The sequence below is a fragment of the Brassica oleracea genome, chromosome C7 (genome assembly GCF_000695525.1).
Source record: "Brassica oleracea var. oleracea cultivar TO1000 chromosome C7, BOL, whole genome shotgun sequence".
Lineage (NCBI taxonomy): Eukaryota > Viridiplantae > Streptophyta > Magnoliopsida > Brassicales > Brassicaceae > Brassica > Brassica oleracea.
Genome location: NC_027754.1, coordinates 23,614,417 through 23,629,258, shown reverse-complemented (window position 1 = coordinate 23,629,258; position 14,842 = coordinate 23,614,417). Strand labels below are relative to the sequence as shown.

At 35.3% G+C, this 14,842-nt stretch overlaps 2 protein-coding genes across 2 annotated transcripts; both read right to left on the bottom strand.

Moving 5' to 3' along the window:
• Positions 1 to 1,039: 1,039 nt before the first annotated feature.
• On the bottom strand, positions 1,040 to 2,628 carry LOC106304721. Its single transcript, XM_013741116.1, has 2 exons — positions 2,523 to 2,628; positions 1,040 to 2,107 (listed from the first exon to the last, which is right to left on the bottom strand). The coding sequence occupies exon 2, from the start codon at positions 2,082 to 2,084 to the stop codon at positions 1,209 to 1,211; it is 876 nt and encodes a 291-aa protein (XP_013596570.1). The 5' UTR covers positions 2,085 to 2,107; positions 2,523 to 2,628; the 3' UTR covers positions 1,040 to 1,208.
• Positions 2,629 to 2,773: 145 nt separating this feature from the next.
• Positions 2,774 to 4,653, bottom strand: LOC106304412 (scarecrow-like protein 32). The gene is made up of 2 exons (XM_013740822.1): positions 3,688 to 4,653; positions 2,774 to 3,342 (listed from the first exon to the last, which is right to left on the bottom strand). Exons 1-2 carry the CDS (start codon positions 4,578 to 4,580, stop codon positions 2,934 to 2,936), a joined length of 1,302 nt encoding a protein of 433 aa, XP_013596276.1. The 5' UTR covers positions 4,581 to 4,653; the 3' UTR covers positions 2,774 to 2,933.
• Between the last annotated feature and the right edge of the window lie 10,189 nt (positions 4,654 to 14,842).

The following is a 14,842-nucleotide window of genomic DNA, read 5'->3' as shown; positions in this document are numbered from 1 at the left end:
ACTTGAGATTTTTTCATATAGCGTGATGAATCTCATTTAAAAATGAAACTCATAATACACTTGTAGGTCCGACTCTCAGAGGAAGCCGAAGAACCAAGGACTTCCGACCTTCAGAAATATATATTAGGTTTCGGCCATCAATGTACAAAATATCATTTAGCTTAGTGGTATAAATATTGGTGTTTATATCTCAATAACCCGGGTTCGAACCATGGGTTTTTCACACTTTTTCACACTTTTAAAAAATGAAGCCCACAAAACGCTGACGTGGCGCGCTGAGGAGTGAGCAAAAACTCAACTATTGTAATTTAGGCCTGGGCATTTTAACCTGACCCGAAGATCCGAACCGGAACCGACCCAAAAATACCCGACCCGGAACCGGACCGAAAATGTACAAGTACCTTTTGGGTCTAAATTTTTTTTACCCGAAAGAACCGGAACCGAAAAGGAACCGACCCGAATAGACCCGGACCCGAAAAGAACCGACCCGAATATACCCGACCCGATAAGAACCGATTTGTACCCAACTTAAAAACATGTATATCTAAAACTATGATGTTTTTGTGTTCTATTTTATATATATTATTTTATGATTTAGTTGAAATATCATTTGTGAACAACATTTGTTATCATTTTTTAACATTTTTTAAGTAATATAAAGATTTAAAATGTAAAATTTAGAGTTTTAAAATGTTTTATTTTAATTATTAATTGTTTCATTTAAGTTGTTTTGTAAAATTTTAGATATATATGACAAATATTCAACTAAAGTTGATGAAATTGGGTATATTATGTCCTTTTCGGATCCTAAATATCTGAACCCGACCCGAACCCGATATGGACTCGAAAAATTATGGGTATTTTATGGGTATTTTAATTATAGACCCGAATCGCCCCGGACCCGAGAAGAACCGACCCGAACCCGAACCGAAAATTTCTAAGTACCTATTGGGTCTAAATATTTAGGACCCGAAAAAACCCAGACCCGAAAAGAACTGGCCCGAATTCGACCCGAAGACCCGAACGCCCAGGCCTAATTATAATATAGATTTCTTCTATTAAGTTTGTTGAACAAATCAAAACCTAAGCATACAAGATCAGCACAAGTAATTAGACACCAAGACATATATACACACACAAAATCTAAAGATGTTTTTCTCAACACAAACTCTGTAATTGAAGAATCAGTTCTATCTATAGTTATAGAGTCAGCTTGTCTGAAAATCTGAAGGCAAATCCGGTGCAGCTGACCGGATCTTCTCAAGCTTTGAAGACCAATCTTCCCCAAGTATAGACGGGTTTGACTCCATAGCTACGTGAAAATCTACCATAGATACTGAAGAAGAGCATACTTCTCCTCGGCTACTAGACCTTGAAGCCGCTAATTCCAGACAAGGTTTGATTAGTCTTTGCAAGAAGACATCGAGTCCTGCGTTCAACGAGTTAGCAAAACCAACCGAAACCTCTACTCCTTCTTCCTTCATTTCATCTTCGAGTTTCTTCTTTAAAGAAATAGAGTCAGGAAGCTCACGAGAGGAGTAACACGTCTCAACATGACGTCTTCTCTTGATAAAATCTCTGAGATTAACACCAAAAGGAGCTTCAATAGGTTGACTTCTCCAACATCGAATCAACTGGTCAACTTCTTCACCATCTTCCATTGACCATTGTTTTTTAAAACTAGAAGAAACAACCTCAGTGATTTGGCTCTTTCCATTACAATCTTTACTAAACCTCCGTTGAGTCCTTTCTTTACAAGGAGATGATTGAGGAAGGTCGTTGCATAAAGAATTGAAACCAAGACTTGTCTGAAAAACACCATTCCCTATCAAAGGAGGTGTATTTGAGAGAGACGCATTCTTGATCAACCCTCTAAGCAAAGCGTTGTGTAGACTGATATTCTCCTTCTTCACCGTATCGACGATTAGCTTATCGAAATCGGATTTGCTGATTTTCAAGCTCAAGAATTTCGATAAGAGGTTAAGATAGCTCTCTGTTTTGGCCCGACCAATCTTCATCTCAAGCTGAGACTTTAACTCCAAAGTATCTGTTCGAATGACATGACGACGCTGGCCCGTTGGCATTTTGGGTCCCTTCAAACTTCTCCCTATATATAAAAATAAAAACAGAAATTCACAAAAATAACCCAATCAGGAACCGTATACGTCAGTCAAACCACGAGGGAAGAAGGTCAACTCTAACTGCAATATACAACAATTGTCGGAATTGAGATGAGATTAGCGAAACCCAGATTGGGAATTGTTGAAGTAAGTAACTTTTACAAGTTCATTCATTCACATGATTCCATTACCATTCGTGTACTAACACAGACACAACAAAACACTGAACAGTAACCTACCACAATAAAAGATTTTTTTACCAGTTTCGAATCCCGAGATCAACATAATTAAACTCTATAAATTCTCAATCGCGAATAATGAAACATGAAGTTGTTTTCAGATTCGGAAAAGCATATGGAGAACCAAAAAATAGTATAATTAAAACTGCAATATTCAACTAACCTTGAGAAGAAGACCAGAGAAGAAAAACAATGAAGAATCTTTAAATCGAGCTTGATTTGAACTGTAAATGACTCTGGTTTTAATCGCGACTCGAGGATTTTTTTGGGAAAATTTAGACGGATAGATCGCATATTCTTCTTTTTTAGAAGCTTCTGCTTTGTAAGAGTCAACGTCTAGTCAACGCGGCACGTGCAAAATTTTACACAGCTGGAGCGGACCAATCATGTTACTTTACTACTACTTGATAATAAGTTTGAAAGTCAGCTCATTCATACATAACCGGTCGGGTCGGTTAGAAACTTAAGAATCCCCTACACTTTTCTGTTGTTTCTCACATCGCCTTCTAATTTAAGTACTAATTAGCATTAATCCTTGATTGTGGATAAGATTAACATCATATCTTATCCAATTTTAAGCTTCTACGTGAGAACATCCATCAACCCTATTCATTGGCACCCAAGCTGAGGCAAACACAACACTATGTCCCTTCCACGTCAGTACAAAGCGTTCCACGTCATCACTATCATCAACATCTCTCTTCATTCCCCACCCGGCGGCGTGTTCCTCTAGCATCGTTTGAACCTCTCTCGCTACCGCCTCGCCGAACCCAACTCCGGTGAAATCAGCTTCTCTCATTCTCTCGAACCACCGGCTCTTTGGCTCCAATCTCTCAACTCTTTCAGCACCTTCCTTGGCCACCACGTTATCTATCTTCCAACCTATATCCGCCTCGTACCACTGCCTTTGCTCGCTCCCACATGTTAAAAACGTGTCGGCTGTGTCGTAAGGGATCCACATGTAGTTGAAGAGTGACCTTAACCTGAACATTTTATCACATGACATTATAGTATAATATGTTTCATTTTCAACGTCAAATTCACTGCTTCTCATGGTGACCACATCATAGGATCAAACTTCTGTGTTAAATCTTTTTTTTTGTTCAAGAAATTAGTTAACTACTACCTCTATTTCTTAAAGATAGATTTTCTAATGTTTTCAAGTATGTTAAAGAAAATACACTAAATCTATTTTTAAAAAGTTTACAATTGTCAATAACATTTAATCAGCTCAAATATTTTTTAAAAGTTTACAATTTCTGCATAAATAACATAAAATATATATGCTATCTTAGTGCAACGCAGTAGTATAGTCCAAAAAAACAAACCTGGCGATGAAGTTACTCGAGGTGAAATCTGCGTCCTCTTCAATTAAGGTTACCATAGTTGGGTTTAGATCTCTGAGCTCTTTCAAGAATAATGACCGTGAAGGACTTGAATAACTTAGGGTATCGTTTGGGATATAATGGAGCATCATGTGGCAGTTAACGACGAGAGCTTCATTGCAGACCAAAGGGTCTAATCTCAGTTGTTCGATAAGAGAGGACAGACCATCGGAGTAAGAAGAATATATGATTCTAAACTCCATTGCTACGTTACGTGTGGCTGCAAAGCTCACTAGCTTCAACCCTAATTCTTCGTAGGAGATTCCAAGCAATGGAGGCGGAGGAGATTCGGAGAGGACAACGGTGAGTTTGAGAAGCGGAGGAGGTTGTTCTTTGTTGATGAGTTTGGTTGCCATGGAGTCTATAAGAGTAGGGATTTGCATGCAATGAGTCAAACTTAAGTCAACGATGTGGACGGAGGAGTAACCTTTGACGGCGTCGAGGATTGCTGCGTTGGCGGCGATGAAGCCGAAACGGTGCCACGGCGTGAGGTCAACGAACGCCGCAAGCTCAATGACGGAGAAGCGGTGAAGCGTTTCATGGGATGCGGAAGCAACGGATAGGAAAGAGAATGCGGGTGATTTGGTGGCGGCGCGTGAGATTAACGCACGGAGTAAAGAGGAGGCGAGTCTCTGTGTGGAGTCACCGTCTGAGGAAGCGAGGTTGTTGATGACCCAAATGGTCTGTTGAGTTAACGTGGCGTCGTTTGATTCGATGGCGTTTGCGCAGTGGAGGAGAAGCTGCTCCATGCAGTTGGCATCGCCGCATAGGGACTTGGAAGAAGAGAAACCGGGCCAAACGGGCCGGGTCGGGTTCAGAATCATGGCTTTGTTCATAGTTGGATGTTAGAGAAAAGACATAAGGAGATTCAAGAATATGAAGGCAAACGCGCGATGAGAATAATATTAACTGCGGATGTGTATGTTTTGAGAATAGAGCAAAAGAAAACAAAAAGAACAAGGACGAATGAGTGTGCAGGCAAGAAGGAAAGAAAGAGACCAGACACATCGAGTAGTAGCTTGTCAATATGAAACGTACCGTTTTGATCCTCAAACCGGGACAAAAACGTAGGTGTACAGACAGCTTTTTCTGGTCATGTGCTTTCGAATTCGTTTCTCTAGGTCTTAATATGTCTGAAGTAGCTAAACTTTGGTGTAGCATTTATGGGTGGCAGTCTCTTATTGAATGTATAGATCGAGAAAAAATCTATCATTTCGTGGAAGTTCAACATTTTATGACGTCCTCTTTCCCTCCAAATTCTTGTACGTTCCATATATAGATATTACTTATAGTTTATACTAACTGAAAATTTTTTTGGAAAAAGAGACATTTGCCTGCCTGTGTATAGTACTAGTATTATTTAGTCAGAAAGGACGTTGTTTTCGAGCTTGCTACATTTTAAAACGTTGTCATGCGTTATCTTTCAGATCATAGCAGCTTAATTATTTGTTTTAACTATAACGGATTTTAAAATTCATAAATTTAAGACGCATGCTTTTTAAAATAATTTGCATATAAGAGTAGAGGTTGAAACGTTTAGTTTCATTTGCGGCTGTCAATATATACACGTATCTATCTATACTATTAAAATAGAAGTCATAGAAGTTATGACTTATTTCATGTGTGATTTTTCTATTTCGACTATCCATAGAAAAATTATTAAATTTTACATAACTTAATTTTAATATCTTTATTTTTATTTCAAATACTAATAAATATCATAAAGAAATATCTAACAAAATCTTTTAAATATTTTTAGAATCTTTTTAAAATATATTTTCGAAATTAGTTAATTAAAATTTTAATTATCACAAAATATAAATAGAAACTAAATTTTAATTTAGTTTTGATTGTAATTTTTTTAATAATTATATAAAATACTTTTAATAATATTTTAATGATAATAACAATTTTAAATTGAATTTTGAATAACAATTTTAAATTGATTTAATTTTCAAAATTCAATTTAAGAAGTATTGTAAATGATGTTTTTAAAAATAAATATTCATTTCTATTTCTAATTAAAAAAAAAAAATTCTTATCTATTTAGCACAAAAATTATGATTTATTTCATATGTAATTTTTTAATTTATACCACTTAGAAGTTTCACCTTTAAATGTATTTACTATGTAATACAACTAATATACATCTTCTTTCATAGATGAAACATTTGATTTTTATTCATATCGTATATATAAGATTTTACTCTACTATTATTAACGTCTGTGTATTCTCCTAAGTTAAAAAAATAATTCGGTTTATTATTTAAACATCTATACTAAATTGGTTTAATCAATAACTATATACCAAATTCTCTATTATGTAGGTTCAACTTAATTTAGTTTCCACATATGTTTCAAATTTAGAATAAAACAAAATAATGTAAATCAATATTGTTTCATAATAATATTTTCAAAATAAATTTTGTTACAAAAATAAAAAAATAAAAAATTTATAATAATAATATTATACGCCACACAAATATTATTATAAATTAGATAATATATAACATCAAATTATATTAATTTATTGATATATTGCATTGAATAATCTAAAATACTTTACTACTAAAGAAAACCTCGACGGTCGTACGGGTCATGATACTGATACCATGTGGAAGTTGAAAGAGATTTTTTTTTTTCATTTCGGATTTGAGAAACATATTAAAGCAAGCCACATATATACCTATGAGTTATTCTTGGGTTCACCCCATAGGGTGAATCTCTAGGTTCACCAGCCAATAGGATTTCTTTATTTCAAATTCGATATCTTTTAAAAAAAGAAAACAAAATATTATCAAGTTATATTATGTTTTTAAAATAAAAAAGTAAAAAAATATAGCAGTTACAGAAAAAAGAATTAAAAAAAAATTTCAGCATCGTCAGCAAAACACTAAACCCTAAATCCTAATCCCTAAACCCTAAACTCTTGCGTAAACCCTAAACCCTTGGGTAAACTCTAAACCCTTGGGTAAACCCTAAAACCTAGAATAAATCTTAAACTCTAGGATAAATCTTAAACTCTAAATAAAAACACTACACCCTAAAATTCTAAACCCTAAAACCTAAACCCTAAACCCTTGAGTGTTTTTGTGTTTAGTGATTTTGATTAGGATTTAGGGTTTAATCCTAGAGTTTAAGATTTATTCTAGGTTTTAGGGTTTACCCAAGGGTTTAAGGTTTAGGATTTAGGGTTTAGGGATTAGGATTTAGGGTTTAATGTTTTGCTGACGACGTTAAAAATATTCTTTTTTGTAATTACTACTAACTTTTATTTATTTATTTTTACCTTTTAATTTTAAAAAGATAATATAATTTGACAATATTTTTTTCTTTTTTTAAAAGATACCGAATATGAAATAACACAATCCTATTGGTTGGTGAACCCAAAAATAAGTCTATACCTATAGATCCATGTTTAACTAAGGCGATTATACTAGATGCTACATAATACCGTTAAGAATATATATATTTAAGTATATTAGCTTGTAGAAAACAAGGCAATGTTTTTAAACCCGATCCGGACACTGAACCGAACGACTAATCAGGTCACTGGGTCACTGGATCGACCGTGGATGAACCGCGGGTTAATAAGTAAATTAATTTTATTATATAATAATATATTAGCTATGTAAATAAAAATATAGAAACTCAATTTTAATATTTTCTAAATGTTTTTTAAAACATAATATAATAGTTTGGATATGTATATATTTTATGTTTAAAAGCATTTAGAAAATACTTAACTTTAGTTTTTATATTTTTATTTTCATTTTACATAAAAAAAATAAAAAAATAGTGTAGACTATTTAATTTTTTTTGTAACAAGGTTAGAGTTATGACATCTAAAAAAAATTAAGACATAAAATTCATAAATATTTAAATTTCTAGTATGAATAATAAATTAAACTTCAAATCTAAAAAAAAAAAAGATCATTGTAATAAATTATCAATAACAGAAATAAACTAACACCAAATCACATCAACTAATTTTAGTTCTCTCTATTATTGTTCACTTCATTTTCTTCACGTGACATAGTAAAATCTTCATTAAAATCTAAAAATCACAAATATAAAACTGAAAAGAGAAAACCTAACTTTTTTTTTTCGTCAGCACCTAACTTCTTAATTAGAAATTTAGAATATAAAACATAATCTAAAACATAATTAAAAACTAAAAAACAAGTAAAAATTATTTATTTATTCAACCGGTGGTTCAACCAGTATCGGATTTCGGGTTTTACTGGGTTTTTCGGGTTTCTAAATATTGGGTTTTTAATAAAACCCAAACCGAATTTTTTCTGGGTCATTGGATTTACCGGTTTAACCGCGGATCTCGGTCGGTTTCAAAACACAGCGAAAAGAGGAAGAAAAATCCGATAAAGTATACACATATAACTAAGTGGACACATCAAATCTAAATTTATATTACACACGGACGCTCCTCAGAGAGGTTTAGAATCTCTGTGGAGGATTCTTTTGCCTTGAGATAACAGGGACTAGATGACATGATAGGGTTTGGTTTTGTTTCGTTACTCGATGTTGAATTAGACACAACGACAAACACTACGTTGTCCACCATAAGAGTTAATTTTCATTTTGGTCAAGCTAAATTAGCTGGGTAAATTGGTTAAACATGATATTATTAATTACTCTATTCCTTACATCGTTACACGATTCACGTGTTTGATTATCAATTAAGTGATCACACTTAGTTTGAATAACTATATTATAAGCCACCCAATTCTTGCCGTGAACCCACGTCAATGCTGCTTCGAATCTCCCCGAGAACTAATTATCATTACTTGGCCAGTTTGGATTTAGGTTTTGTTCCAACTAGTTTACATGGTGGACCATAACAGATGATTGGTCCATCTCTGGCATTAGTCAGAAGGTATTCCAAACTCGGGTAAGGCAGTGTGGTACGCTTTCGGGATAGTCCACTTAGTAACACTAAATGTGTTTCTTCCGGGATCTGACCGGATATAAAATTATTGGTGTGAAAAGGATATAAAAGTTCGGTTCGTTCACCGTATCATTATGGCAAGTAGTTCTCTCTCCTTTAGCTCTGTCCTCTCTCTTCGATCCGACACAGAGGAAGGATGAGATGAACTTCAGTCGGAGTTTCTCTAACTCCGTGTTATAGGTTTGATTTCTGGGAGTCGGTGATTTCTCTACACCGTCGTCGCCAGCTTTGGGTTCCGAGGATTGGTGGCTCCGCCAGCATCGGTTCGTCGGCTTTCGTCTTCGGGAAGCGGTGGCTCTGACAGCATCGTTTTTCGCCGGCTTTTACCGGTTTCCGATCTATGCTTTTGTTCTCTCTTTGCTCAATCGACTCTCGACTTAAGACTCCATGTTGGTTGTTCTTGGATCGATCGTAGACGATTGTTTTATGGAAGCGTAGATCTGTGGTTCGTTCTTCTTCGAGGCTGCTCTAGTTGATCGGCCTCTTTAAGGATTTGGTGGATTTGAGGGCGGAGTTTGATCGCCGTTGGAGGAGGTTTCGTTTGGGTCGGTAGATTCATGGTGAGGGGTTCTTTCTGGTGTATCTTCGGTGAACACCGGTGGCTCCGGTGATGAATCTCGATACAGGGGAGATGGAGGTGTCGTCAACACATGTTCCTCATCGGTGAGGAGTCCAACACGTGTTTTGGTTCTGTTAACAGGATGACACGTGCATGGGGAAAGCCTAGTGGGCTTCGGATGTTGGGTTTGTGGCCTCGGGTTTTTGGGGCGCCGGGTTCGGTTTAATGTTTGTTTGGGCTTTGGCCCATAACGTTTCTTTAGTTTGCCCTTTGGGTCTTTGTGATGTTTGGTTTCTGGGCTTTGACCCATCAATAATAATAATAGATGGAAAAAAAAAAATCATTATGGCAAGTAGTAGTATTATTGTCAATCTACATGGCTGACTAGAGTATGTCTTGGTAGGTTACATATCTCAATGGGCAAAAAATCTATTGGGCTTTCACTAAAGCAGTTAATAGTACAGTAATATTAAGAGGCCTAAAAAGCACTAGGCTTTACTGACACCTACTAGAAAGGAAATTTAATGCACAGACTTATAAAACGGATAAATAACACAGGTAAGAAGTTACTTCCCAAACAAAATTAGAGAGAGACATATGCATTGGTGCCATGGGGACAAAAACTCGAGGCCGTATTATTCATGTATACCAATTATTCGGTCTGCTTTAAATAATTATTTTCTATACTTACGTGTATACTATAATGTAGTTAATTAAGTTACACATGTTATATATAGGATCTGAGAAGATTAGTTAAAGTTGTCAATCCATTCGTAGGGTCATAGAGGCCAAGATCGGATACAAGTTCCAGTGATGCGGGAGACAGTCACGTGACTTTCACGTGTCTAACACCGTCCCGTCACTGTCTCCATCGCTCCTAAATCTTCGTTGGTCCCAAGTCCTCAGATTCTATACGACTCTTCTCGCGTAATTTACCAAATAACCCCAAACAGAACATTCTCGATCCTCTTACATTCGTTTTTAATGCTTGCATTATATGTTTTACTAACGACATTTTGATACACAAGTTACTGTTACTGCAATACAGAGTATATACCCAGCTTTTATGTATAGATTGTGTATTTACGTTTATATGTTTTCGTCACATGGCTTTGAGTGGGTAATATGCCTAGTTTTCTTGATAACACACAATACAACAAATGTTTGATTGATATTCAATTTTATCCAATTATTTTATATATATATATATATTTTTTTTTTCTTTTTACCCTTGTGCGTACTATTTTCTTCATCTTATTTGATCATAAATTTTTTTGCTGTGTTAAATATTACCAACCCGAAATATAATCAGTAAATCACGACAAAACTCACACTCTGAAGTCAATGGAAGTATAAACCTTAAAATACGTATGTTGTTAATTCCGTACGTCAGTCAGACATGTGTGGAAGAAATCAATAGACAAGCGAGTTTAGTAGTATACTAGTTTAATCTCTACTGGTTTAAAAAGTCAGTAGTGGATGACGTAAACAAATACAAAGTGTCGTGGATTAGGAGATGAAAAAAGTTTTAAGGGTACGACCAATAAAATTGTTGAAGGGGCATGTGCCTCTTGGACTCTCCCACGACGAAGGATCCTCGCTTATTTATTAAAACCCCTAATTAGTTTTGCCTTTTCACTACTGGCAAAACAACACTAGTGACATGGCTTATGTCTTTAAATCATATCACGTCATACGTTATACGATCGTTTTAAGCTTCTACAGTCCACATAAACACACAAAGTGAGAATGATTCCAAAAGAAGGAGAGATTTTATTTATTGTGAACTTGTGATGAGTGATAACAGTTTTGATAAAACGAATCTTCTTATATATCATTATTGATGGAATGAATAGAAGCTAAATGTAATTAGGTCAGCAAGTGGGCTGGGAGACATAGGGTGAAGGAAAAAGACTTGTCCTACCAAGTCCGACTACAGCTACGGCTTTTTACATCCAGCACGAGCAGGGCCGGCTGAGGAGGGGAACAAGCGTTGCGACCGCTCCGGGTCCAAGTCTTGTCCCCCCTTAGGTTAATAGTTAAGGAGCCTAGTTTTTTAAAAAAGTTTAAATTTTTATATTTAAAAAAATTATAAATATAATAAATAAAATTGAAAATGGTCCAAAAATATTTGATATGCATATAGTTTTATTTTCGTTACAAAATATACAAAATATTACTGATTAAATTTTAAAAATATATTAAATATTATCTGAATATAAATTTTAAATGATAAACAATTTTTTTTCCTAGGGCCATAACAATGTTAAGTCCACCCTGAGCACGAGTCATTCTATCCGTTTCTTATTGATTTGACTTCAATTGATAATATCATCTTTGGATATGAGTCACGTAAAACTGATACAACCCATTTATTTTTGGATATGAGTCACGTAAAACTGATACAACCCATTTATTTTATTGGCTAGCAGAGAATATATCTTCTTTTACTAATCGCCAAAAAAAACATGGTGGAACTAATAATTATGAGCGGAACGGGCGGAGCAGATTGAAAAGCTGGATGATGACGTCCCCAATATTGGCGGAGATAAATCCCTGAGATCAGGGACGAATAGACAACAATATCGATCTAATTTATTAACAAAAACAGTTCATATAATAACAAATGAAACTAAAAGAACATGTTGAACAAATAAAGCCTCTCTCGTCCTTGAGCTAGCTGAATAATTAACAGGAGTGTTTTCTCATTTATTTCGAATTATGAATTCCGATTCATAGAAAAAAAAACTTATGGACAGTGGAGGCAATAAGAAATCATGATTGGGAGAAACAAATATGTTGATTAAATTATAGTAAAAGAAGTCATAGAAGTCAGAAAAAGTGACATGGACCATGGCCTTTTTGATTGCCACTCTATGGTTGGCAAAGAATATTAGTGGGTCCTACGTCACAATATTTTGTTATCAGTTCTGTCTTAATACATTATCCTCATACTAACTCCAATGTATTCCCCTATTTTTACCTCTAAAATAGAGCATCTCTAAAATAGATATGAGTTTATCTCCAATGTATTTCTCTATTTTTGTCTCTATAAAGGAATATTCTCAAAAAATTCTATTTTAATTTTACAAATGATACATTTTGTTTATAAAAGTTGATAACTAACCCTATTTATTTTTAACTTTTAAAATATTTTCATAAGCTTATGAATTTTTTTAAACTAAAGTTTTGTTAAAAGACTATTATATAAATAAAAAATGTTATTATACTCCTACAAAAGTTGTATTTCTCTATAAATATAATTATTTTGGTTACAACTATAAAAATTTAAAAGTTAAAGGACTATTTTGAAAATAAAAAAGTATGACTCTATAATAGAGGAATGCTGGAATGCTATTTTTTCCTCTATATATAGAGGAAAAAATAGCAATCTCTATTTTAGAGATGGAAATATAGATGTGATGGAGCACTTTTACCTCTATTATAGCATATAGATGTGAAAATAGCTAGAGGTTGGAGATGCTCTAAAACCCTAAATATTTCAAGAGTTGAGTTTAATTGGGAATTAGTAGTACTTATTAGCATGGCCCAGATAAGTCCAGCCCAGCCACAACTTCAGATATCTCAAAAGCCCATTAAAGAGAGTCAAAGGAGTCAACATCAGGACAGAGCTTCAACGGTTCAAAACAGAGTTCAAGTCTGTGTTTCCTCTAGTACGGGAAAGCAACCATTACAGCTGTGTAATCGATATGCTCTTTTGTCTTTTTGCTAGTTTTAGAAACACAGCTGTATAGTCTCTAGATCCTTCAGCTGAGCCCTTTAAATAAGGAACGTTGTGTCAGAGAACATTATCAAGAAATAAAGTTATTATTCAGAAACCCTAGTTCTTGCTGTTACCTTTTGAGCATATTGGTATCCTATGATTTTTATTTATATACGTTTTTCTCAATAGTGTAGCCTTAGATTTTTAAATCCTTTGACGTTGTTTGGCATCTAGCTGTCGCAACTCTCTAAGACATACTCCATAGACTATACAGACAAGCTGGATAAACAGAATTTCATAAAATTACTCAAATAACATGTCGAATTATTCAAAGAGTCAAATTATCCAAAACACCTAACTCATATCCAATATAATACAACTGAATCCAAACCGAGTTGGATGAATAAGCATCGAGAAGCTATCAGAGGTAACAAAACATATATGTAAAGAGAAAGAAGATATTAAACCGTACGCTACCCCTTGATATTATTAACGGTCACGATCTCCATCTTTGAATAGAAGATGAGATGGGAGAAACCGGGGAAGAACCAGCGCAACCACCAGACACAATACTATTAAAACCACCACTGACCAGCATGAGTATGCGATTCCTATTTGATGAAGTCATGTCCAAACTGGTCTCATATGAAGACAAACTTCAGACATATTCTGCATCCACAGAAGTTACTCCTCACCAAGCTTTCTACACTGATAGAGGTGGCTATTCTGGTCGTGGTAGAGGTCAGTCTAGAGGAGGATACAGAGGTCATGGCTATTCAACACAAGGCAGAGGCTTCTATCAACAGGTTGGACAAAGCAGTGGTCGTGGAGGCTCACAAAACACATCTCGTCCTACTTGTCAGATCTGTGGAAAGTTTGGTCACTCAGCTTACAAGTGTTACCGTCGATTTGATCAACACTTTCAACAAACTGAGTTTCCTCAAGCTAACATGATCATGAGAAGTGCAGAAGAAGCAGACTATGGAGGAAATGATTGGTATCCTGACACAGCCGCTACTCATCACATCACGAGCTCTACTCAACACTTACAGAGTGCTCAGCCATACTCTGGCACTGACGCTGTGATTGTAGGCAACGGCGACTTCCTACCAATCACACATGTTGGATCCATTGCTCTTCCGACTCTGTCAGGTACTGTACCGCTCAATGATGTGTTAGTATGTCCTTCAATCACAAAATCTTTGCTCTCAGTCTCCAAATTAACTGATGATTATCCATGTGAATTCACTTTTGATTCATGAACTGTGGTAATTAAAGACAAACAGAGCAGGCAGCTTCTCACTCGAGGAAGCAAACATGAGGGCTTGTATCGGTTAGAGAATCCTCAATTTCTTGCGTTCTACTCATCAAGACAGCAGAGTGCAACAGATGTGGTTTGGCACAAGAGACTGGGGCATCCTCATCAGCAAGTTCTACAGTTTCTATCTACAACTAAAGCTATTTCAGTCAATGAAGTCTTGAAGACTATGTGTGAGTCATGTCAGTTAGGAAAGACTAGCAAGCTTCCCTTTTCTAGTTCAGTTTTTGAGTCTAAAAGACCACTTGAAAGGATTCATTGTGATGTATGGGGTCCTGCTCCTGTAACCTCTGTTCAAGGTTTCAGATATTATGTCATATTTATTGACAATTTTTCTCGGTTTGCTTGGTTCTATCCAATAAAGCTCAAATCAGATGTGTTTACAATATTCAAATCCTTTCAAAGTTTGGTAGAAACTCAGTTTGAACAGAAGATACAGATCTTTCAAAGTGATGGGGTGGTGAGTTTGTCAATGCTCAGTTCATGCAACATCTCTCGCAGTGTGGCATCAAGCATTACCTGTCTTGTCCG

Coding starts and splice junctions, on each gene's coding strand:
- LOC106304721 (XM_013741116.1), bottom strand. CDS start 2,084: ATGCCAACGGGCCAGCGTCGTCATGTCATTCGAACAGATACTTTGGAG.
- LOC106304412 (XM_013740822.1), bottom strand. CDS start 4,580: ATGAACAAAGCCATGATTCTGAACCCGACCCGGCCCGTTTGGCCCGGT. Junction 3,343..3,687: donor TCGAGTAACTTCATCGCCAG/GTTTGTTTTTTT, acceptor TAAAATGTTCAG/GTTAAGGTCACTCTTCAACT.